This window comes from Cydia strobilella, chromosome 15 (assembly GCF_947568885.1).
Source record: "Cydia strobilella chromosome 15, ilCydStro3.1, whole genome shotgun sequence".
Classification (NCBI taxonomy): Eukaryota; Metazoa; Arthropoda; class Insecta; order Lepidoptera; family Tortricidae; genus Cydia; species Cydia strobilella.
In genome coordinates, this window is record NC_086055.1 from 4,527,469 (window position 1) to 4,551,129 (window position 23,661).

A 23,661-nucleotide genomic window follows, 5' to 3' on the forward strand; every position below is an offset into this window, starting at 1 on the left:
CGTTTGTTATTTAACAATTTTAACGCATATCAGTGAAAGAACATGGGTCAAAATCATAAAAATAATTAATGCAAATAAAAAAAAACATTTATTCATATTAAAATACATTTTATCGTATTTTTATGAATCTTCATTTTTAGTTTTAAAGTGTGTCGACAGATGGCAGTGAATTTACTGGGGTTACAAAATTTACTATGACAGTACCGCTCTAGTATAAGTTACTCTATGACTGAAACTATTAGTGATAGAGATCTTTATTTGCATCCATTAATTTTACTTTGTACCAATTTGTACATCATATCTAAATGTAGCAGTATTTTACGTATAATTAACCAGGCGTATGACGTCTTTTTATATTTGGTGTGACACGTATATATACTACGTTTGTGTATAGTATTATCACCTTTTATAATTGTACAGTACATTTTTGTTGACAAAACAAGGGTTGCTTTATGATGCGTGCATACGTCTCAACGGCACGTGCGGAATGCCGCGGCACGCACGCGCGAGTCCGCGCGGCGCGCGCAGCCGCGCACGGTTGCTCCTCAGTCGCGTGTCGAGCACCACCCGGCGAGGTACTTACCGTGTGTTCTAGCCCTAACGCGCGGCGCCGCGCGGGCTGGCCCGACTTAACCTACTCTGCCGTACCACCCGCTTGCCCTACCCAAATCCCATTAACTGTGGTGCTAATCGGAATTAAGACACCAATTTGGATTTAAGAACGTTTTATGGCTTTTCCATTGGATATGTGCAAAGTAATCTAAATTAAAAGCTATAAAAACCGTTTCTAGCAAAGCTAAGTTTTCACAAAGCAAACGATTCTAATGGTATATAACGTGCTTATTCTTTACGATACGCAGAATAGGATGTATATATAATTTTTAGAGAAGCAACCTAATCGGTTACCTACTAAATGAATCTAACTAATGGATATCCTAAAAACCCTGACGCACGTAGTTTACCAAATCTCTTCGCATTAAAATGTCATCTGTACGACGTCGTCTAGTCCTTTAGTGCCTGACATTGTGTTCAAGGGTCAAACGTGTGGCCACGAAAGCCCGAAGGCGGCGGTGCTCCACTTTCCGCGGTTCGATCGCCGCTCGCTGTAAACACCGCATGCAATCCGAGCTACCCCGCCTCCTCGAAGCGGATTACTTAGCTGCCGACTCTTATATAAACTTACTGTTTATAACTTTATGTAAAAGTGATTCACATCTATTGCTCGGAATACAAATTGGACCTTTAGTGGAATGGACTTTTGAATTGGGTAACATACTATGTGTGTATAATACATACGATTGCGCGAATGTGCTCCGTTTGTGTATCTTTGTCGATTGACGTTCGGTCTACGTAAGACTACATTTCTACAAGAGATCTAGTAGAGCTGTAGTAGGGCCTGTAGGTACGGTAAATAAAGACTAAGCTAAGATACGTAAAATGTTTCTATATTACCAGTGCGAATCCTGAAAAAAGGATACTAATGTTGTATTCAAAACGAACACAACAGCTACGCATCTTTGTACAATTCCAGTGGTAAAACAGCTAATCGTTCTTTTGTAGTGAATATTTTCTAAAGAAAATGGGATTTCTGTGTAAGCGGGTCTGTTACAGCTGTTACAGGGCGTGTAGTCAAGTCTGGGCTTGTTAATTATAATGCTGTGAGTTAGGGATTAGCCTAAAGATTGAACCATTTAGGTCAAACCTCTTGAACTTTTCAATGCGCATGCATTACTCACGGTCGTAGTATTTTTTCTTCTACGCCTGAGATTGAATGACGTTGCAGTTCTTATTCTTATGAATGAAGAAGGCTGGCCCTAACTCAACAATAGTATAGCCGTGTGTGCGTTGAGCTGGTGATGGTGGTGCATTCCAGACGCAGGAGCATTGCTGCCCCATGTCCTGACAGCCCGGCGTCGGCGATCCTCGCGCGGCGGAGACAGGTACCTACCCATTTTTAGGGTTCCCTGCCTTAAAAGGAAAAAACGGAAACCTTATAGGATCACTTTGTTGTCCGTCCGTCTGTCTGTCACCCTATTTTCTCGGGAAGGCGTGGAGGTATCGAGTTGAAATTAAAATCAAACTTCTAAGTTAACGTAAAAAAAAAGATACGGCCGTTTATAGGTACCGCCAAAAACGTAAATTTCAACACTCGAGGGAATCAAAATTTATAGGGTACTCGTTGACCTAGAACTATGAAATTTGGCAAGTAATATCGTCTTACACAAAAAATACAGGGAAACTATTTAAATTAGTACGGAACCCTCGGTGGGCGAGTCCGACTCGCACTTGCCCGGTGTTTCTATGTGTAAACTGATTGTACTTTGGCTTAGCTCTCAGACAGGCAGGAACAGTTTTCCCCAGATCATGACGACCAAGCGTCGAAAATCCTTGTCGCAGCGGAGGGTAACAAGATCTGACGAGCTAATCTGACGATACACTATTGTATATTCGAGATCGCCGGTGCGGAGCCATTAGAATACGAGGAAAGCTGATCCTCCAACTTCATGCCTGGCACCTGGCATGAAGGATCAGCTTTCCCCGTGTAGAGCGCTGGTGGCCTAGAGGTAAGAGCGTGCGACTTGCAATCCGGAGGTCGCGGGTTCAAACCCCGGCTCGTACCAATGAGTTTTTTGGAATTTATGTACGAAATATCATTTGAGGTAACGTTGCGGGGAGTAGTAAATATGAATATTAATAGGACTATTTATTACTATAATCACTCACTTGATTTCTTCAATAATATCATCCTGTAACATTTGTCGAACTGGCTAAAAATAGTTATTTGTTATACAAGGGTGCAAAGTTGTATTTTACCCGCGAGTGTGGAATTGAAACACGAGCAAGCGAAAGGATTCTATAGTTGAACCACGAGCGAAGCGAGTGGTTCTAAAATAGAATCCTGAGCGTAGCAAGTGTTTCAACACACGAGAAGTAAAATACATTTGCACCCGTGTGTAACACAAAACTTTTCACCTCACTATAGCGAGGAAAGTGCAACATCCACAGGCGTTAGATCATCTTCATCACTGAAATCACTCATTTTTTTACGATATTATAACAAAAAACTCTGTAAATTCTGTATTTTTACGTGAGAAGTTTTTAAGTAAAAATTTTGTTGACAATGTTGACATTTCTGACGTATGAAATGATGCAATGCTCAATGATGCGTTTTGAAATTGCATCGACTCAACTTGTGCGTTCAGAATTATATTTAACATCATTATTAAAAAACAAACGTTTCTATGGAACTGTAAGGTTTATGACATAAAATCATTAAATAAAGCTAAATTTGGTATTTTTTATTCGATTTTCAAACCATTTGTTTAATGATAATTAATATCAAACGGATCATTATTATGAGCGTTTTACGTTTTGTTATCTGTCAAGCTACTTAAACACGCTCCATCCAAGGTCAAATTACTTTCCCCACTAGTGGATAAAATGCGTTTTTCCCTGCTTGTTTTAAAGGATAAAAGACAACTTTCCGAGCTAGTGAGGGGAAAATATCTTTTCACCTCACTAGCTCGGAAAGCCGTCTTTTATCCTTTAAAACAAGCGGGGAAAAACGCATTTTATCCACTAGTGGGGAAAGTAATTTGACCTTGGATGGAGCGTGTTTAAGTAGCTTTTGACAGATAACAAAACGTAAAACGCTCATAATAATGGTTCGTTCGATATTAATTATCATTAAATAAATGGTTTGAGAATTTAATAAAAAATACCAAATTTAGCTTTTTTTAATGATTTTAAGTCATAAACCTTAAATTCCATAAAAAAACATTTGTTTTTTAAATGATGTTGAATGTTATTCTGAACGCACAAGTTGAGTGATGCAATTTCAAAACGCATCGTCAGAAATGTCAACATTGTCAACAAAAATTTTCTCACCGACTCCGATACGTAAAAATTCACAACTTCCAGAGTTTCTGTTAAAATATCGTATTATCGTAAAAAAATTAGTGATTCCAGTGATGAAGATGATCTAACGCCTGTGGATGTTGCACTTTCCTCGCTATAGTGAGGGGAAAAGTTTTGTGTTACACTCGGGTGCAAATGTATTTTACTTCTCGTGTGTTGAAACACTCGCTACGCTCAGGATTCTATTTTAGAACCACTCGCTTCGCTCGTGGTTCAACTATAGAATCCTTTCGCTTTCTCGTGTTTCAATTCCACACTCGCGGGTAAAATACAACTTTGCACCCTTGTATAACAAATAACTATTACCAGTCGCTTTTCGGTGAAGGAAAACATCGTGAGGATACCGGACTAATCTCAACAAGGCCTAGTTTCCCCTCTGGGTTGGAAGGTCAGATGGGGAAGTCGCTTTCGTAAAAACTAGTGCCTACGCCAATTCTTGGCATTAGTTGCTAAGGCTCCATAAGCCGTGATAAAAGTGCCGGGACAACGCGAGGAAGATGATTATTCCCTTTATTAAGTAGGCATATAGAATTTAATTATAAAAGTTTTAAGACTCTCTTTCTCTAGAGATAATTAACTTTGTGGCTAGACTAGGTAGATATCTTTCAATTTCCTTGACTATAGACAGGTATTGGGTATTGTAGGTAGGTAAATAGGTACACATTTTCCCTACTTATACAGTGGATGGTTTCGCCTGTAAAGGTTACTGAAACGAGTCAACCAGTCGGGTATTCGGTTGCGTGTTTAATGTCAATCGCCTCCGCCTTGCATAGGCTATATAGTCAAGCGGACTAATAATTTTCACCTTGAAACTCATGGGACATAAACATTATCCATGAAAAAATTTCTTCATAATAATAGTTATTACAAAGGAGGTCGGATTTATTGGAATATTTTAGTGAGAACTGGCAATTTTTGATTTAGGTACCTATAGTATAGGGCAGCCTAGGGCTCCGCGAGAAAAAGCGAAAACAAATCTATAATCTCTGGTCCACAGTTGACAAACGATTTTTTTTAATTTGGGGCTCCGTCAAATATTTTGTTTTCCTAAAGGGTTAACACACACACACACACACATTTCGCACAAAAATGTTTGAGAACCGCTGCTATAGGGTGTAAAACAAAAGGTACGTAGTGCCGTTGATTACATATAAATGGAGATTAAATTCGAGTCTTTAACCTTTATGCGTGTTTATTTAGGATCCTATCCACATTTATCATCGTTTTTTGCTGATATGACACGACCAAGGTATTAGTATATAGGTAAGGTAATTAGTAGAGATGCAACGGTTAGTAAATGTTTGTTGTGAAATAAAGAAATTTAATAAACGGTTAGTTAATAATAATAATAATAGTTTAATGATACAGTGAATCTTATGATTTAAACAAGGTTAAGTAAACTTATTCTAGTTTGCTAGATTTTGTTGCAAGATATAGAAATTGCCCGTGACACCTGCACTGGCTACGCCTGTCTCGCAGGATGGCACTTTTCCTAGTTTGGCAAGTTTTTTTATTGCTTAGGCGCTAAAGAATACACTACTATTAGCTAAAATACCAAAATGTATGCTACACTACAGTCTACTATTAAGTATACTACAAATTTTGTGTCTACTATGACACCAACGTTAATAAAATTAAAACTTAAAGCTCGACTATGAAAACTAAGGAAAGGAATTTGGAGGTACCTACTAATGAGTGAGTATAAGTATTGTGTGTGTGTGTGTGTGTGTGAGCGAAGGGTGTGTGTGTCTATTAATATGTCAATATTTTTCTGTTTTTTGGCCGGACCGTCGGTCGAACTAAAATTAGGACCGGATAGTAACCGAACATCCGGTGCATCTCTACTAAATTATGTAGGTAATCAGTCGTAGTAGTTAGGTTCAGGCAAACTTCGTGACGCTGACGTAGAGGCTGTTCGTGACACAACAGCTAAAAGGTTAACGATGTCACCAGCTGCTTAAATCCATTTTGTGATTGCGCCCCTGTGTAATCGTTATCAATTTGTTTTTCTTATTTACTTGAACCGCAAACAATTTACATAAGGACATTTCTTGGAATAACGACGAACATTAAACGGAATATTTTAGTAAGAATGGTCGATTTCACAGTAGCCAAGAGAAATAAGTTAGGTACTAAAGACTAATATACTGTACCTACCTACCTGTCTCGTTTAATGATGATCCCTATGACAGTTAATTTTTAGGGTTCCGTACCGAAAAGGGTAAAAACGGGATCCTATTACTAAGACTCCACTATCCGTCCGTCTGTCACCAGGCTGTATCTCAAGAACCGTGATAACTAGACAGTTGAAATTTTCACAGATGACGTATTTCTGTTGCCGCTATAACAACAAATACTAAAAGGGAATAAAATAAATATTTAAGTTCCCATACAACAAACATGATTTTTTTTTGCCGTTTTTTGCGTAATGGTACGGAACCCTTCGTACGCGAGTCCGACTCGCACTTGGCCGGTTCTTACTTCTTATGAGTGTTGTCACGTAAAATGTGTAGACATTTTTTTGGAAGTTTAGCAGATTAATTTATTAAGAAACGTAACATTTATCTAATAAAAATACTTACGGTAAATAGCAAATACATATCTCCAATTTTTTTTTAGATTAACCCTTCGAACGTCCGTGTCAAAAATTAACTACTAAATGAATAACCTTGAAATTGTAAATTATAGTTCAAATTGACTGTGACTTATACGGGACAAGGCTTTCGAAGCGTTAAGCCCAACCAAATGACAATCGGAAGAACTGTCTGTCATAGCCTGACTCAGGGATCAACAATTCGGTGCGAGACTACTATCATTTTTTCATTTTTTTACTGTCTATGGTGCAAGAGGATAACTTAACTATATATGTTACAGGCGCGTATTCTGATCTGAAGCAACGGATTGGATCAGATATAATCTGGAAATAGATCTGATCCAGATCTCATTCCGGCTTGTTATTAAAATCACAATACGCCTGATAGGTACAAAGTAGTAAAAGGCTGCTACGATTTGCTACCAGTTTGCTACGAGCTACGGTGTAGCACACATAGCGTTGCTTAGCAAAGTTTACTAGTATGTACTAAGTAGTAGGTAAAGTCAGACCAAGCTAAGTTGGCAGCGATTTTAATAGCACATACTGCGCATGTCGCAAACGTCATAACTCAGAATTTCATACAAGTTTGACGTTTAAAATAACACTTGCACTTCACACTTAGGGTTACCACACGTCAGGAATTTTTACCGATTGTTAGGTAAGCGTTCGGAATAGGAAAACGTCAGGAATTTTAATGAATTAATATACTTTTCCCCTCACTAGCTCGGAAAGTTGTCTTTTATCCTTTAAAACAAGCAGGGAAAAACGCATTTTATCCACTAGTGGGGAAAGTAATTTGACCTTGGATGGAGCGTGTTTAAGTAGCTTGACAGATAACAAAACGTAAAACGCTCATAATAATGATCCGTTTGATATTAATTATCATTAAACAAATGGTTTGAAAATCGAATAAAAAATACCAAATTTAGCTTTATTTAATGATTTTATGTCATAAACCTTACAGTTCCATAGAAACGTTTGTTTTTTAATAATGATGTTAAATATAATTCTGAACGCACAAGTTGAGTCGATGCAATTTCAAAACGCATCATTGAGCATTGCATCATTTCATACGTCAGAAATGTCAACATTGTCAACAAAATTTTTACTTAAAAACTTCTCACGTAAAAATACAGAATTTACAGAGTTTTTTGTTATAATATCGTAAAAAAATGAGTGATTTCAGTGATGAAGATGATCTAACGCCTGTGGATGTTGCACTTTCCTCGCTATAGTGAGGTGAAAAGTTTTGTGTTACACACGGGTGCAAATGTATTTTACTTCTCGTGTGTTGAAACACTTGCTACGCTCAGGATTCTATTTTAGAACCACTCGCTTCGCTCGTGGTTCAACTATAGAATCCTTTCGCTTGCTCGTGTTTCAATTCCACACTCGCGGGTAAAATACAACTTTGCACCCTTGTATAACAAATAACTATTTTTAGCCAGTTCGACAAATGTTACAGGATGATATTATTGAAGAAATCAAGTGAGTGATTATAGTAATAAATAGTCCTATTAATATTCATATTTACTACTCCCCGCAACGTTACCTCAAATGATATTTCGTACATAAATTCCAAAAAACTCATTGGTACGAGCCGGGGTTTGAACCCGCGACCTCCGGATTGCAAGTCGCACGCTCTTACCTCTAGGCCACCAGCGCTCTACACGGGGAAAGCTGATCCTTCATGCCAGGTGCCAGGCATGAAGTTGGAGGATCAGCTTTCCTCGTATTCTAATGGCTCCGCACCGGCGATCTCGAATATACAATAGTGTATCGTCAGATTAGCTCGTCAGATCTTGTTACCCTCCGCTGCGACAAGGATTTTCGACGCTTGGTCGTCATGATCTGGGGAAAACTGTTCCTGCCTGTCTGAGAGCTAAGCCAAAGTACAATCAGTTTACACATAGAAACACCGGGCAAGTGCGAGTCGGACTCGCCCACCGAGGGTCATCAACTATAGAATCCTTTCGCTTGCTCGTGTTTCAATTCCACACTCGCGGGTAAAATACAACTTTGCACCCTTGTATAACAAATAACTATTTTACGATCCCCGGTTCAAAGAGCGCAAGGATTGGATTTTTCCTTTAATTTAAAAATGGCATACCTACTCGTTCGCTATAAAGATGGACTATTGGACCGCACTTCGCGGCGCGATGCACTCGGTGTAAGAGTGGGCGGCTATCTTATCCAGTAGTGCACTCAACGTGGAGGGTGCTTGCGTGCACAGCCTTTGGCTAATGTTACTTCTTTGCATACAGTGACGTCACGACAGCGTTTGCGTTTCTCAATTTGTATTTGATTAAAAACATATATAACTTTTATGTTTTTACTGTGACGACTAGCCAATAGAAACGTTAATAGAAACCACAATCGAAACTTAAATAATGTATAAGTAGTAAACAATATATTATTGTGTAAATAATATATTATAGTGAATAACATGTTTTGCCATACCCTTCCAGGGTCCATTGTAACATACTGGTATGCAAATAAAGATCTCTACCTCTATATTCAGCTGTTTAAGCGTGAAGACGTAACAGACAGAGTTACTATTGCAAATATAATATTTATATAGGAATTCTAGACAGTTGTTTGGTGCTCTAAGAACAAATTAAATTACTTTCATATGAATTTATTTATAAGGCTAAGGAGTTTGTGTGGGAATTGGGTCGGCGACTGAGAGATAGGGGTTGCGATCCTCGCTCCGGATCGTACCTGGTCCAACAGATCTCCTTGGCAATTCAACGGGGCAACGCTGCCAGTGTCAAGGGAACGTTTGGGCCGGCTACGGTCCGGGGTGGCACCATAGCCTAAATAGTTTAATTTAGTGGTTAAGATTGACAAAGCCTGTTGCGGATTACATCATTTGTAAGTCGACGACGAAGCCTGTTGCTGATTTGCTTTTGTGTCCACTTGACGAAGCCTGCGTTGCCGATCATGATCTATGCATGGACTTTCTATTTATTGTTTTATTTATTGTGACGTGAAAATAAATGAATTTATTTATTTATTTATTTGTATATGATATTTATTTCGTTTATAGTTGTGGTGGCTGTATTTTGAAGCTTATTTTTAGCATGATAGGCAAACTTGAGATTGTTGAGTAAGTTAATTTGTCTTAACGCTTCTTAGTGACGTCTTCCTTGACTTTCTTAGTTAATATGGTTAAGCGTGCAGCCCCGCCCACTTACGTCCTACGACGCTAAGGTCATGCTGCAGGAAAATAAAAAGCAACGGCTTTTAGCCAACAACGTAACGGGGCATTAAGCTCGGCGTTCCTTAATTATTCAGGGCTCCGGCGCCTGTAGGCGAGCCTAATTCGATGCACTAGTTATTATTTCATTTGGCTACAAAAATGTATTGTGCGAACACTGTATTTTCTTAGTCTTAGTTATGACATAGAGTAACTTATACTAGAGCGGTACTGTCATAGTAAATTTTGTAACCACAGTAAATTCACTGCCATCTATCGACACACTTTAAAACTAAAAATGAAGATTTATAAAAATACGATAAAATGTATTTTAATATGGATAAATGATTTTTTATATTTGCATTAATTATTTTTATGATTTTGATCCCTATTCTTTCACTGATATGCGTTAAAATTGTTAAATAACAAACGAAACCGTCAACGCCCTCTATACGAGAGTAGGCCAAAGGTAGTAGCGACATCTAATGGAGAATCAAATTTTCGTCATTTTCGAGGCACATTTTTTCCTTAGACTGTATCCATCTATTACGGAGTTATATCTATCTTTGGTTATGTGAAAATCGGTTGGTAAGGCTGCGCCGACCATCTTACATCTCTCATCTTACGATCGGCCGCCGACATATATACCCATCATGCAATGTAAGTGCGTTGCCGGCCTTTAAGATGGGAATGCGCTCTTTCCTTGAATGTTTGAGGTCATGTTGACTAGCCTTTTGAACGCCAAGCATTGACGTAACTCGACGTGACACCGCAATGAAGCAAAATAAAACCTTAGAGAACAATAGTGATTACAAAACAGGATATCGATATTTTCACTGATTTCGTTTTTGACATACTTAGATTAGAAGAACCACTACACAGGTGTTTTACAATATAATATTAGATAATTCTGGCTTTTAGCTCTACTAAAAACCTTTAAATAACGTATTCAAATATCAAAATGTACTTGTAACTTCCACTCAAAACTCTCAATAATGCCACATCACTACTTGGTGGTGACGTCAGGCATCGGACGTGAAGTGGCGTCATGGGCGCTGAGAGTAGTGCAAATTATTATAACGCTAGGGTCGGGCAAGTGTTCTGAGCAATAACTTTTAGTATCGATATATGAGGGTCAAAATAAAACTGCGTGGTCTTGTGAATATGTATAATGGGGTTAAAAAAGTAAATGAGATCCCATAAGAATAGATATAGAACAATATAAGTTTTAAATTTTTTTCATCACGGTTTATTTTAACTTGGATTATTTATTTGTGAACCTAATTCAACTACATAAAATAATCAACAAGTAGTAAACCTTAATGTCTTAAGTTAAAAGTTTGAAAAATGCGAACAATATTAATTGGAGTGCTTCTAGGTCGTCACTGGTTCTAATGCGTCATTTCAATTATTCTGACACGAACTCTGCAACCTCATCATTATTGTCGACACCTTCTAAAATTCGAATGAGCTCTTCCGTACTCATACGCTCATCACTCATTTTGAAAACACCACGGCACTATTTGTTTCGTATGCGCTTCTGACGTCACTCGTTATCGTTGTTTCCCGTCAACGGCGCACGGAACACTGATAAGCGCGCGTTACTCAGAGATGTGCAAACCCGTTGTCGATTATTATTACCTACTAATTAGCAAACTGCAGTATCGTTACAATAAAATAAATGCATAAGGGGTTACATTATCACAAAAGGTCAGTACCGTCTTTCAAACCAAGTTGTTTAAATTAAGCACGAAAACAAGTACCGTAACAGCACAAATAGCAGAGTTATTTTAGCAAAAACAACTCCTATTACAAAATGTATGGGATTAAGCCATATCTATTATTGATGGCGCTAGCGTGTTTGTCGGAACTGCGCGAAACGATTTCTATTAGGAGATTGTTACTTTCATATAATAATATTATTCCTCCATGACTCGGTCACATCACTAGGCGACGTCAAGTGCCGTTTTTGGCGTGGCTAGCTATGCTATTTACTGGGTAAGTCGTATTAATAACATAATGTTGTTTTTTTTAACCTTCTATTCATAGTTGAATTGTAATAAAGTTATACAATAAAGTAGAAGGGCAAAATAAAATAATGCAAATACAAACAAAGAAATATAGTTATTTATTAAAGAGTCTTTGATAAATTAAGTTTGGACGGCAAATGACGTCGGCGGCGTGAGTGGCACAAAATGTCGACGACGTGATTTACCGTCTTTGGCGGTCAAAAGGCTAGGCAACTGAATAAACGAGTATACCTAATTAACCCTCCCGTGTGTGTTAACTTCTATTTTTATGTATATTAGGGAATTGGATGTATCTGTAAATTGTAGGTAGTTAGGTACTCTAGCGGTGCGTTGTAGCTACAGTGTCAGGATTGAGAGTAACGAAGAGGCTTCTGCCCCACCACTTATAACAACCGTAAGTGACATCAAAGATAGATATAACTCCGTAATAGATGGATACAGTCTAAGGAAAAAACGTGCCTCGAAAATCACGAAAATTTGATTCTCGATCAGATGGCGCCGCTAGTTTTGGCCTACTCTCATATAGAGGGCGTTGACGGTTTCGTTTGTTATTTATAATTTTAACGCATATCAGTGAAAGAACATGGGTCAAAATCATATAAAAATAATTAATGCAAATAAAAAAATCATTTTTCCATATATAAATACATTTTAACGTATATTTATAAATCTTCATTTTTAGTTTTAAAGAATGTCGATAGATGGCAGTGAATTTACAGTGGTTACAAAACTTACTATGACAGTACCGCTCTATTTTCCTCTTTGGTGACGTTAAGAAAATTAGTTTTAACTTGGAATTAATTGCGATAAAACTGCTTACCGCTTGCTGGGAAGCGGATTAAATTGATTAAGGTAACTAAACAGTTAAATGAGTTACGGCTGTTATGTATGGTGGGTGACTTGGAGAGAACAAAAGACCGTAAATTACACGTGCTCTATCCAGTCTCGATAAGTCGGAATGACATTTGAGAGTAGGTACGTACACAGACCGGAGACGCTGCACGAGATCCGCTCGACAATTTAATGATGACGCAGCACAAGCAGAGCACTCAGGGGTCGTAGCACGGTACGCTTATCACCATGCCTGTCACGTTCTCACAAGTGTGTGAGTGCGAAAGTGACGGTAGTGATAGGGGAACCATGCTGCGCGGGGGCAGGTTTCACTCGTAACTCGCAGCAGAGCGAGTTACGAGTGAAACCTATTTAGAATACTTACTTAGCGAACGCAAGTCCAACACTCAGAACAGAGAATTACTAATGATAATGTGGTTTAATTAATTTATTCATAAACGTCCTATAAACATAGGCATGACACAATTATCTTACCTATCCAGTTTTATCAACAAGGGGGTACTTACACATCTACAGCCCAAAAAGTCGCGCAAAATATTGTTCTGACTATTAAAGTAGATGGCTTTGTGTCATTATTTTCATACGTTTTACAGTAACAGGGATTTCATACGCTACGGTTTGAAAGTCTTGTTGCTGGATAACGTAGGTATATTCAGAATAATGGTGAAACAAATGCCCACAATTTTAATTCACATAAGTACTCGTAACCTACCTTGGTAATTCTTAGTACCTAATAAATATAATTGTAATAAATTAGGCTCCACAATTCTTTCAAGTAGTTAGAAGAAGATAACGTTGGTTTTATGCCTGTGTTTGACCTAAATGTGAACTTGCGGTCCGTAACAACACTAGTAAACAACTGAAGCACAACCACAAAACACTTATGAGCTTATGAGCAATACTATACCTATCACTGGGTTGTTCGGGCTCGCGATCGTTTGGAATGTTGTTCGTTCGATTTTTCAAGTTCCCATTGTACCATTAGGCACACCTAGAACTTACAAGGACACTTTTGTCATTCGTCTATTATTTTGTTTACATCTCGTATTATCAGCATTATATAGAGCTAAGAAATAAATGCAAAGTGGAAAAATTCACCGTCTCACTCCACTTTTCGTATCGTTTGCAGACGGTTCTGCTTAACACAAAATTAAAAAGAACTTTGCAGAAGTAAACATAAGCTTATTAAGCTTTATCGGACACAATAAATTAGAATAATCTTAACGTATGATTATTTAAAATATTATAGGTACATATTACAAAGCCTAGCTGTACATGTACTATAACTTTAGCAGTCTATTATTTTGTATGTGGGTGGGTGTTCTGTTCTGTTTGTGTTCTGCATTCCAGAATAGCGTCAAAACTTTGTAATTGATTCTGATGGATGAGGTTTCAATAGATTATAGAGGCTATTTCTAACCGACGACTTATGAAAAAGAGGAGCTTCTTTAAAAAATCCCAGGTAGCAAAGTGACGTCAGCGACGTCATAATGAGGTCTTTATGACGTCACTATGACGTAACGGACGTCATAATGACGTATAGATGCTACCGGGGATGTAGTGGGGTTAAGATTTTCAAAGGTCGCATTCGATGTTTCTGCTATAGTTAATAGTATAGTCAGTAGCGTCAATAGTAGGTAGCGGATGAAACAACAATTCAATGAGATACATCTATGTATAGTTCGCGCTTACAATACGGACTTTTGCGGTAGCATACCTACATACTTACAAAAAAACCGGCTGTGATAATTTCAACTGTATAGCTATCACGGTTTATGAGATAGAGCCTGGTGACAGACAGACAGACGAGTGTTAGTAATAAGGTTCCGTTTTTACCCTTTGGGTACGGAACCCTAATAATATTGTCCATTTCGGCCTAAAAGGAACTAGAGAGCACACCCTTAACATCACATGTAATGGCCTGCTATGCTAGTGCCGCAAGTTGACTAGGTAAAATTCTACAATTCTTCACGCCAAACTTACATTTTGACATGAGAGTGAGTGCGAGATGCCTAATGACACAACTCCGTCGCATCTATTTATCATCTTGAGCGATCGACAAAGTAAAAACAAATTGTTAAATCACAATCGTCTTCTAGTATGAACATACTACTACTTAGTCTTCTTCTTTCCGTGCCTCTTCCCATTATTTGGGGTCGGCCCTCGTTCTCAAGCGCCAGGTCGGTCGATCCTGGGTTGTCTCTTTGTTCAACTGGGTCTGTTTCAAATCCATTGATATGGACATACAATGTATTGATATGGATATGGAGTATGAACATACTAGTATTAGTTAGTATTTTATATGTCATGTTTGTTGCAGAGAGGCGTGGGGGCGCTTGCGCGGGGCATGTGAGCGCGCGGGCGCAGCCGCGGCATGCCGGGCGGGCGCCGGGGGCTCGTGGCCCCGCAGAACACGTTCCTCGAGAACATCATCCGCCGCTCCTCCAGCCAGCGTCAGTACACACACAAACACATACACTACCCTCTATAATATACACACACATGCCAGATGGCGACGCAAAATCGTAGAACAGAACAGCATCCACCACTCAACCCTAATGGCCCTAAAAGTGGTCCTAAACAGTTTTGCTGCCGGCTCCAGAACTACCATAACCATATTTCATTGTTGGGCCGATGATTATTTTGTTGTATCGTTCAAGGTTCAATACCATTCCCATAATACAGAATACCAGCTTCCCTCGTACGATGTTTTCCCATCAATTCTGGTTTTGGTAGCTTAAAGCACTTCAGAGATACTAAACCGTACATTCCAAAATATTTACACGACATTAAAACGCTTCAAGCTCTGACGCGCTGATAGATATTCACTTATCCCTTTCTTTAGGGGCATAGTAGGTACAGTCAGCATCAATAGTAGCGGATGAAACAAGACGCCAAAAGTATAATTATATCTGCCACCCCTCAACACTTCTCCAAATTCAGAATATTCTAATATACTAAGATACATCTCTTCTTTTTTGTTTAACCGGTTTTGATGCTGACTGTACCTAGATTTTATTTGCTACTTCTCCATTTATAAGGCTGGTTTGATCTAGAAATTATCAAGATGTCAAGCCTGCAGGTCTCCAAAATTTCTTTACTGTTGCAGCAGACAGCAGCTTTCTGCTGGCCAACGCGCAGATCGTGGACTACCCCATCGTGTACTGCAACGAGACCTTCTGCAAGATGAGCGGTTACAACCGCGCGGAGGTACATATGATTTCTCAGAATCCATTAACTTTCCTTTAACCCATTCAGCGCTAATCACGACACGTTGTCGTTTTGCCTCTATGAAGCATTTCCGCTACATACCGGGAAATCCATGTTATCCGCTACGACGTAGCTCAGCGGTGAACATGTTAACATACATGGGGGTCACATTCGGTATCTTTTAACGTCCTCTGTCATAGGCTTTCATTTGATCGGTACTGAACTCCGCACTGTATTTAACCTGTGACAAAGTTCAAAAGTCAAAGTTTCGATGAACAGAACATCATGGTAACTTCGCTACGGAATAATCTAAGAGTGCGAGAGGTGAACCAGTCACGAAGGTTTTCTCAAACACGAGTGGCCGCTTAGAATAGTAGGTACTCCTTCCCCTGCAAATCTTACTCTCAAGCATACTCCTTAAGCTCAAGTTCAGAACATTCTGTTCTGCTTAGTTCTGTTTTACTTCATAACGCATAACAACCTTTTGAACTTTGAATCTATTGCTTGAGGATGTCTATTGCTGAACAATTGTATAAGTTTTCGAGTGTCAACTTATGCGTTGTAGATGGTGGCGCATCCCTTTTGGCTGTACCTAATGAAACATGATAAATCTCTGTCCTCACAGGTGATGCAGAAATCTTGTCGCTGCGCGTGGATGTACGGCGAGCTGACGGAGAAGGAGGCGGTGGAGCGCGTGGACCGCGCGCTCGACCACCACCTGGCGGATCAGTTCGAGATACTGCTCTATAAGAAGAACCGTGAGTTAGTCTATAGTAGCAGATGGAGGAATCATGACGCTGCGTGTGGATGCAGCGGGAGCCGTGGAAAAATAACCGGGTCAATGCTAGACGACTTATTTATAAACCGATGGTCGCAAGTTCGAACCCTAGTTCGTAGCATTGATTTTCACGGAACTCAGATCATCTGATTACGTACATAAGTTCCGTGAAAATCAACAAGTTAGTCTTCCTACTATTAGCGTTATCCCGGTTTTCCTCTGGTTTGGCAGGTCAGATGGCAGTCGCTTTAGTTTAGTCAAAACTACTTAGTGCTTGGTATGCAACTTAGTGGGATTAAGTTCTTCTTTAGGATGTAATCGGGAAAAGCGCTAAGATTTGTAGGACTAACAAGTTTCAGTGGGTAGAAGCCGTAGATGGATGTTGTCTTTGCTGAGAGAATGCGTGACAATTTTTTTTGCTGTGCAAAACATACTCGTAATAGTTGTAACGTGCTGCAAAGTAAAAGTTCGTAGCAAAGTTCTCCTCTAATGCCACAGAGGATTAAGCTTAATTGCATGAACCATTGCAGTTTTGGCCCAATTCCACGCAGTCGTTACTTCAGTACTTTACGACTCGGACTCCATCGACCATCTACGACCTTTGCGCTACTTAAATTTTCAATTCTACAGTATGTCCTTTATTCAACGGATTTCTTATTCTTCGAGAAACTTCGAGGTTTTACAAACTTTATTTAGCTGCAATAAGGTGTACGAAGGCCAGTTAACGGTTCTCGGACCCAATCAGCCTACGCTATTGTTTATGCAGCGTGTATTAATAAATAAACGGTCCCTGCCCGCGCCCCGGGCCCGGGGCTGCAGTCTGATTAAATTTGTCCGCTCCGTTTCGCATTTTATTTTATTACTGTTGTAGGGTGTTTGTTATTTGGTGAAGTTTTCATTTTTCGCGGGGCAGGCTAATTGGGCTATTTGTTTTTATTTGTTGGAATTTCGAGTGAAGTCAGGTTTAAAAGTAACGCTTTAGGAAAATTTACTACCGTGCTGTGGTAAAATTAATGTTTGGTGGGTAACTATCGTGCTAAAGGAAAAAGACTAGGAGCCAAATTGCAGCAAACACAATTGATGGTGTGATCAAAGGTAATACAGGATCAGTATTTACGAAGTTTTATTCAAACTAAGGAAGGTTCAGTATACAAGCATTACAATCTTCCCAACTTCAAGCATTCCCGGACTCAGATCCGGCCTCTCCTCGACGCGAACCTTTTTTTAAGCACCTACACTACTTTACCGAGTTTAGCGGCCCTAAAATGTTATTGACGATACATAAAATAGGTAATAAGAGAAAATAAAAATTTCAATTGCCTAGAAATGAGAGGCACCGTAGTGTGCACGTGTTGTCTTTTACGTGTCACGTCACTACAACACAACGTTAGGGCACGCGGTATATACGGACAGCAGCGCACCGTAACTAAATTTAATTACCTACTCCAAACCTGCACCTTACCTTACTACATGAAAATAAGGTGTGATATTGAACGCATTTTTATATGTAGGTACTCAGAATGGATATGTTTATACCTGTATAGTGACCTACTGCATAAAAATAAGGTGCATTATTGAATAACAATTGAAAGTTAGTGAGAATGGATATGTTTGGGCAGTGAGGCTTCCAGCTTGGTGGGCTCACATTAAGCACATTTAGCGGCTGTTTACGGCTTAAACTGCCCGCTTCCGTAGCTCGATGGATTTCCATATTGTAAATGTAAATTTGCTGCAGCTCTCGTTTTGTGAGGACATTCAACAGGCTGCGACGTTTCAGTCAACGACGCTTGAATACTTATCTAATCTTTTGCAATAATATCTTGTACGAAATGATATTTTAACACATTTATTATTATAATATGGATCATTTGTTATCTGCAATAAATGAATTGATTTGTCACACATTTAGCTGGAATCCATATGAAAAAGTGTGCAACTAAAATGCCACTGTCAAACACCACCCTTGCCTGACTCTTATTAGGTTAAAATGGTTAAAGGTTAAAATTACTGATTTGACGAAAGGATTTTTTTTTTGTAAATTTAAGATATTATGCCCACTCAGCCGACGAATCAACCCTTGTCATTGCGTATTAATGTCAAATTAAAGTCGTCGCCAGCTAAGACTGTAATCCTTTCCCTCCTCAGATGAGGACCGGAGCGTTAAGATTAACGCTTTGTCGTTTCCGGTAGAATCATAAAACGCTTTTTACACCCGAGTTTACACTCAAAAGAGGAAAATAGGTCAGGAACAATCCGAACACCTGTAAATTCAGTACGGACATTTAATAGCCCTGAAGTTGTAGGTGTAAATCAAAATTTATACCTTCGTTGCCATGATAACAAATTAGGTTGTCAAATAACCTTTATAAACACCACGTTCACTAACTACACAGTTTAATAAAATGCTACCATTTTGTGGTCTACATTATTAGAAGTTCTACTTCACTAAATGGTGTTTTCTAAGACTGTTAAGAGTACATAAATGCACGATTTACTCCAAATCACTAGATATATATCAGTGTCCCAGAAAGAATTGAAAATTCTTAACTTCTCCAGGATCCCATTATCAGATCCTGATCTAATGTCAATTGGACCCATTGTCACAAATTAAAAAAAATCAATTTCCCAAATCGTTCCAAATGTAAATGCTTTCGAGAAAACGCGGACACATCTAAAAAACCGGCCAAGTGCGAGTCGGACTCGCGCACGTTGGGTTCCGTACGATTATCTATAAAAACGGCAACAAAATCACGTTTGTTGTAAGGGAGCCTCCTTAAATATTTATTTTATTCTGTTTTTAGTATTTGTTGTTATAGCGGCAACAGAAATATATTATCTGTGAAAATTTCAACTGTCTAGCTATTACGGTTCATGAGATACAGCCTAGCGACAGACGGACAGACAGACAGACAGCGAAGTCTTAGTAATAGGGTCCCGTTTTTACCCTTTGGGTACGGAACCCTAAAAAAAAGATCCAGACCACTTGAGAAGTTCTTCCTACGAATAGTGTTGTGCTCTTGATCTTCACTTGTGACTTAGTACTCTTGACATATTTACCTAGTGTCCACTATGATTCTGTAGCTACGAGTATAAATATGCAGTAAGCCAAGCAATGCCTAGGTCGTACGCGTTTAATCTCACGTGCGGAGCCTAATCTGAAACCCTACAGTGTAGGTAGTCAATAATGGGCCTCGAAAGATTTATGTCTTGTGTATCTGCGTATTCTTATTATGCGGCCGATTTTGTCCACCAACCAACGTGACCCAGCTAGTTGACAACCATTTGGACGGTGGTGTGCAACTAAATATGACTTTATAAACATGCAACAAAGGTCGTTAATAAATAAATAAAAAGTTGGAAACTAGATTGCCACATCAGGGATCCCGAATCGATACTCCTAAATGCTGTCACAGAAAATCTCTATTGCAGGAACCCCACTATGGCTACTGGTGCACGTGGCGCCAATCCGCAACGAGCGCGAGCTGGTGGTGCTGTTCCTCCTCACCTTCCGGGACATCACGGCCCTCAAGCAGCCTATCGACCAGGACGACCCCAAGGGAGGTACGGCTCACCGTAGGCACTACGGCTGTACAGCAATGATGAGGGCTGTTCCTGATCACCTTCCGCCACCACGGCCCTCAAGCAGCTGATCGACCATGTCGACCCCAGGGAGGTAAAAACTTTTGTCATAGACTATTGCAGGGACTCCACTACGGCTGGTGGCCGACCGACTATGATGACCCCATGGGAGGTAACAAATACAGACGTGCATTACGACAAAAGTAATTGTCTCAGCGAATATGAATCTTAGATTAGAATAAATTGATGTTGGTGTTTGTACCTTTTGCGAATTGTGTCCCAGTTCATTGACAAGGCTATTTGTGACCTTTCTCCTAGGTAGTTTTGAGCTCCAAATAAATTTGATTACGAAACTTCACCATTTGTTGCAAGGCGATTCTAATGCTTCAAAGCACCCAAGCAACTTAGCTAAAAGTGGCTATTAGTGTATCTGATGTACCTATGTATTCAATGGCTTCAAACACACAAGCATCTTAGTTAGCTGAAATGTACGGTCGAGTTCATAAACACCTTTACAAACCAATGTTCCAAACAAAAATATATTTACACGACCTTATTATTGTGTCTTAGTTAGAGGCGTACATATACTCGTAGTTTTGGTACGTTATTGGCTCGTAAAGATGTTTGTAAACTCGACTGTACTTGTAGTTTAAAGTATCTGATGCGTATTGCATAGAAGCAACTTAGCTGAAAGGTACTACGTGACGTGTGTTACAGCGGGGCTGTCAAAATTCGCGAAGCTGGCGCGCTCCGTGACGCGCTCGCGCTCCGTGCTGGTGTCGGCGCTGCCGGCGCTCAAGGAGCCGCAACGGCAGAGCCACCTCGCGCATGTCAGTACACAACCCCACCATGTACGAGCACGCTATCTTACTTCTTCTATACTGTATCTGTATTCTAGCTTCACTAAGCCTGGTGACCTGCGGCCGCACGAGTAGTGAGTACACCATCCAATTTTCAAAGGGGAATGTAGATAATAACACTTGTGTAAACTGATTGATCATTTCCATTAACTAACAATGCCCGCTAAAAGCAGGCATTACATTGATTGCTAAAAGTATCACGCTCAAATCTTCTGTTCGGTCTTCACTTCACATTAAAGTTTCATCTCGATACACCATCAATATTTATTTAAGTATCTCCACTTAAAAAAATCTGTAAGTACTTTAAAAATTGGATAGTGCGCCCGAGCTGACTGATGGAATTGTAAATATTGATAAAAATTGACACGGCCGCTGCTGCTTCTTCATGACATGACGCAATCTTTCTTCAGACTTCATGTCGTCACATGTATCACAGTATTTTTATATGCTTCCATCTTTTTTGTCTGTCAGCACATATTACAATTGTGGAATATTGTGGTAATGCGGCTCGTGGCGGGTACCCGCCGCGGAGCCGTGCATGAGTCGCTGGAGCGTGATTGTTGCAGGTGATGTCGCTGTCCGGCGACGTGCTACCGCAGTACCGGCAGGAGGCGCCCAAAACCCCTCCGCACATCCTGTTGCACTACTGCGCCTTCAAGGCTATCTGGGACTGGATCATCCTCTGCCTAACCTTCTACACCGCAATCATGGTCCCATACAACGTAGCCTTCAAGAACAAAACCTCCGAAGATGTCTCCTTACTGGTTATTGATTCCATCGTCGACGTGGTCTTCTTTATCGACATCGTGCTCAACTTCCATACCACGTTCGTCGGCCCTGGCGGAGAGGTCGTCAGCGACCCCAAGGTCATTCGCAAGAACTACTTCAAGTCGTGGTTCCTCATCGACTTGCTGTCGTGCCTACCGTACGACGTGTTCAACGCGTTCGACCACGACGAGGACGTGAGTGTGCGCCGGTGTGTCGGTGTCGTGCGTGTGTGCATGATCGGTGTTGTAGCGTACGGAACAGGTATACAAGGCGATGTGTGTGTGTGCAGGGCATCGGCAGCCTGTTCTCGGCGCTGAAGGTGGTGCGGCTGCTGCGGCTCGGGCGCGTAGTGCGCAAGCTGGACCGCTACCTGGAGTACGGCGCGGCCATGCTGATCCTGCTGCTGTGTTTCTACATGCTGGTGGCGCACTGGCTGGCGTGCGTGTGGTACAGCATCGGGCGCTCGGATGCCGACTCGGGCCTGCAGTACTCGTGGTTGTGGAAGCTGGCCAACGTGACGCAAACGCCGTACTCCTACGTGTGGTCCAACGAGTCGGACGGGCCCGAGCTGGTGAACGGGCCCTCGCGCAAGACCATGTACGTGACGGCGCTCTACTTCACCATGACCTGCATGACCTCCGTGGGCTTCGGCAACGTCGCCGCCGAGACCGATAACGAGAAGATCTTCACCATCTGCATGATGATTGTAGCAGGTGCCGGACTCTTCTGTTATTAGCCGGAGCACTGTCCCGTCCCCGCGCGACCCCCGCGCAGCTCACTCTGTGACGGGCGCCGCGCCCTTCCCGCCCCTCTGCCTTCACCGCCACTCCATCTTACATAGAGCCGGACCAAGCTAACTCTGAACGGGCTTTGCAATGACAATGTGGAAGTGGCATATGACGTTTATACTTCCACACTTTATTATGTCACAGTCGGTACAGAGGTAGCTTAACCGGACTCATAAACATTTCAATAATTTACTCGATTAATCACTTATCTGTTTTTTGTGTTTCCGTATAATTTGTTTGTCGATATGTTAGCCGTTTTGTTTGTTTGTTTTCCAGTCGCACAATATGTGTGGTGTGTCGAGCACCGCTAGCAGCCGCGTCGCTCGGTGTACGTATTTCATTTCATTTGTTTGTGTTGCTTTAATGTCGTCGCGTCGTTTGTTTGTTTGAGTTGTTCCCGTGTGCCGTCCCCTCCCGTCCTTGTGCAGGCCCACGAAGCGTCTAACGCGTCACCTGTGTGGTCGGAGCGCCCGTGTGCCCTCGCCGCGCCCGCTCGAGCCTTAGCCGGATCAATACTAAGTATACTGACCGACCCCCGTCGCCTCCATCGCCCTTCGCTGGTACTTGACTAAACGGAGGAGGGCGAAACATTAACATTTTCTAAATTAAATTGCATGCATTTAGTTCTCGTAGCAAATGTTCATGCTTGTCGTTGTCTGTTTGATCGATGTAAGAGGACGGCGATGGCGAGCGACCACTAACAACACCGGGGCACGGTCCGGCGACGGCGGGCACGGCGGCGGCGCGGCAGCGGACGCGAGGTAACGCGTCGGTCGCGGGCCGCGCGCGCCGCTCGCTCGCGGGCGGTGCGCGCGCGCCCTCCGCGGTCACAAGCGAGAGAGCAGGCACTGAGCCGAGGTGTCCGCAGCGCTGCTGTACGCGACCATCTTCGGGCACGTCACCACCATCATCCAGCAGATGACGTCTGCGACGGCCAAATACCACGACATGCTCAACAACGTGCGGGAGTTCATGAAGCTGCACGAAGTGCCGAAGGCGCTCAGCGAACGCGTTATGGACTACGTGGTCTCCACTTGGGCCATGACTAAAGGACTGGACACGGATAAGGTGAGCTGAGTTCCAATC

At 41.0% G+C, this 23,661-nt stretch overlaps 1 protein-coding gene across 2 annotated transcripts; it reads left to right on the plus strand.

The window, feature by feature from the left end:
* The first annotated feature begins 1,731 nt into the window (after nt 1–1,731).
* LOC134747856 (potassium voltage-gated channel protein eag) lies at nt 1,732–23,652 on the plus strand. 2 transcript variants are annotated; one of them, XM_063682509.1, is made up of 9 exons: nt 1,732–1,940; nt 14,913–15,045; nt 15,702–15,802; nt 16,428–16,560; nt 20,010–20,141; nt 20,877–20,989; nt 21,586–21,981; nt 22,077–22,500; nt 23,444–23,652. In XM_063682509.1, the coding sequence occupies exons 2-9, from the start codon at nt 14,967–14,969 to the stop codon at nt 23,650–23,652; spliced, it is 1,587 nt and encodes a 528-aa protein (XP_063538579.1). In that variant the 5' UTR covers nt 1,732–1,940; nt 14,913–14,966. The 2 variants fall into 2 exon arrangements, with proteins under 2 accessions (XP_063538579.1, XP_063538580.1); XM_063682510.1 differs by lacking the exon at nt 23,444–23,652 and having other exon boundaries at nt 20,877–21,010; nt 22,077–23,434.
* The last annotated feature ends 9 nt before the right edge of the window (nt 23,653–23,661 follow it).

Excerpts from the sequence above, each read along its gene's own strand:
- LOC134747856 (XM_063682509.1), top strand. The coding sequence starts at position 14,967 with ATGCCGGGCGGGCGCCGGGGGCTCGTGGCCCCGCAGAACACGTTCCTC. Across the intron at positions 20,990-21,585 it reads GGCAGAGCCACCTCGCGCAT|GTGATGTCGCTGTCCGGCGA; the intron begins GTCAGTACACAA and ends TGATTGTTGCAG. Across the intron at positions 22,501-23,443 it reads CTGCATGATGATTGTAGCAG|CGCTGCTGTACGCGACCATC; the intron begins GTGCCGGACTCT and ends AGGTGTCCGCAG.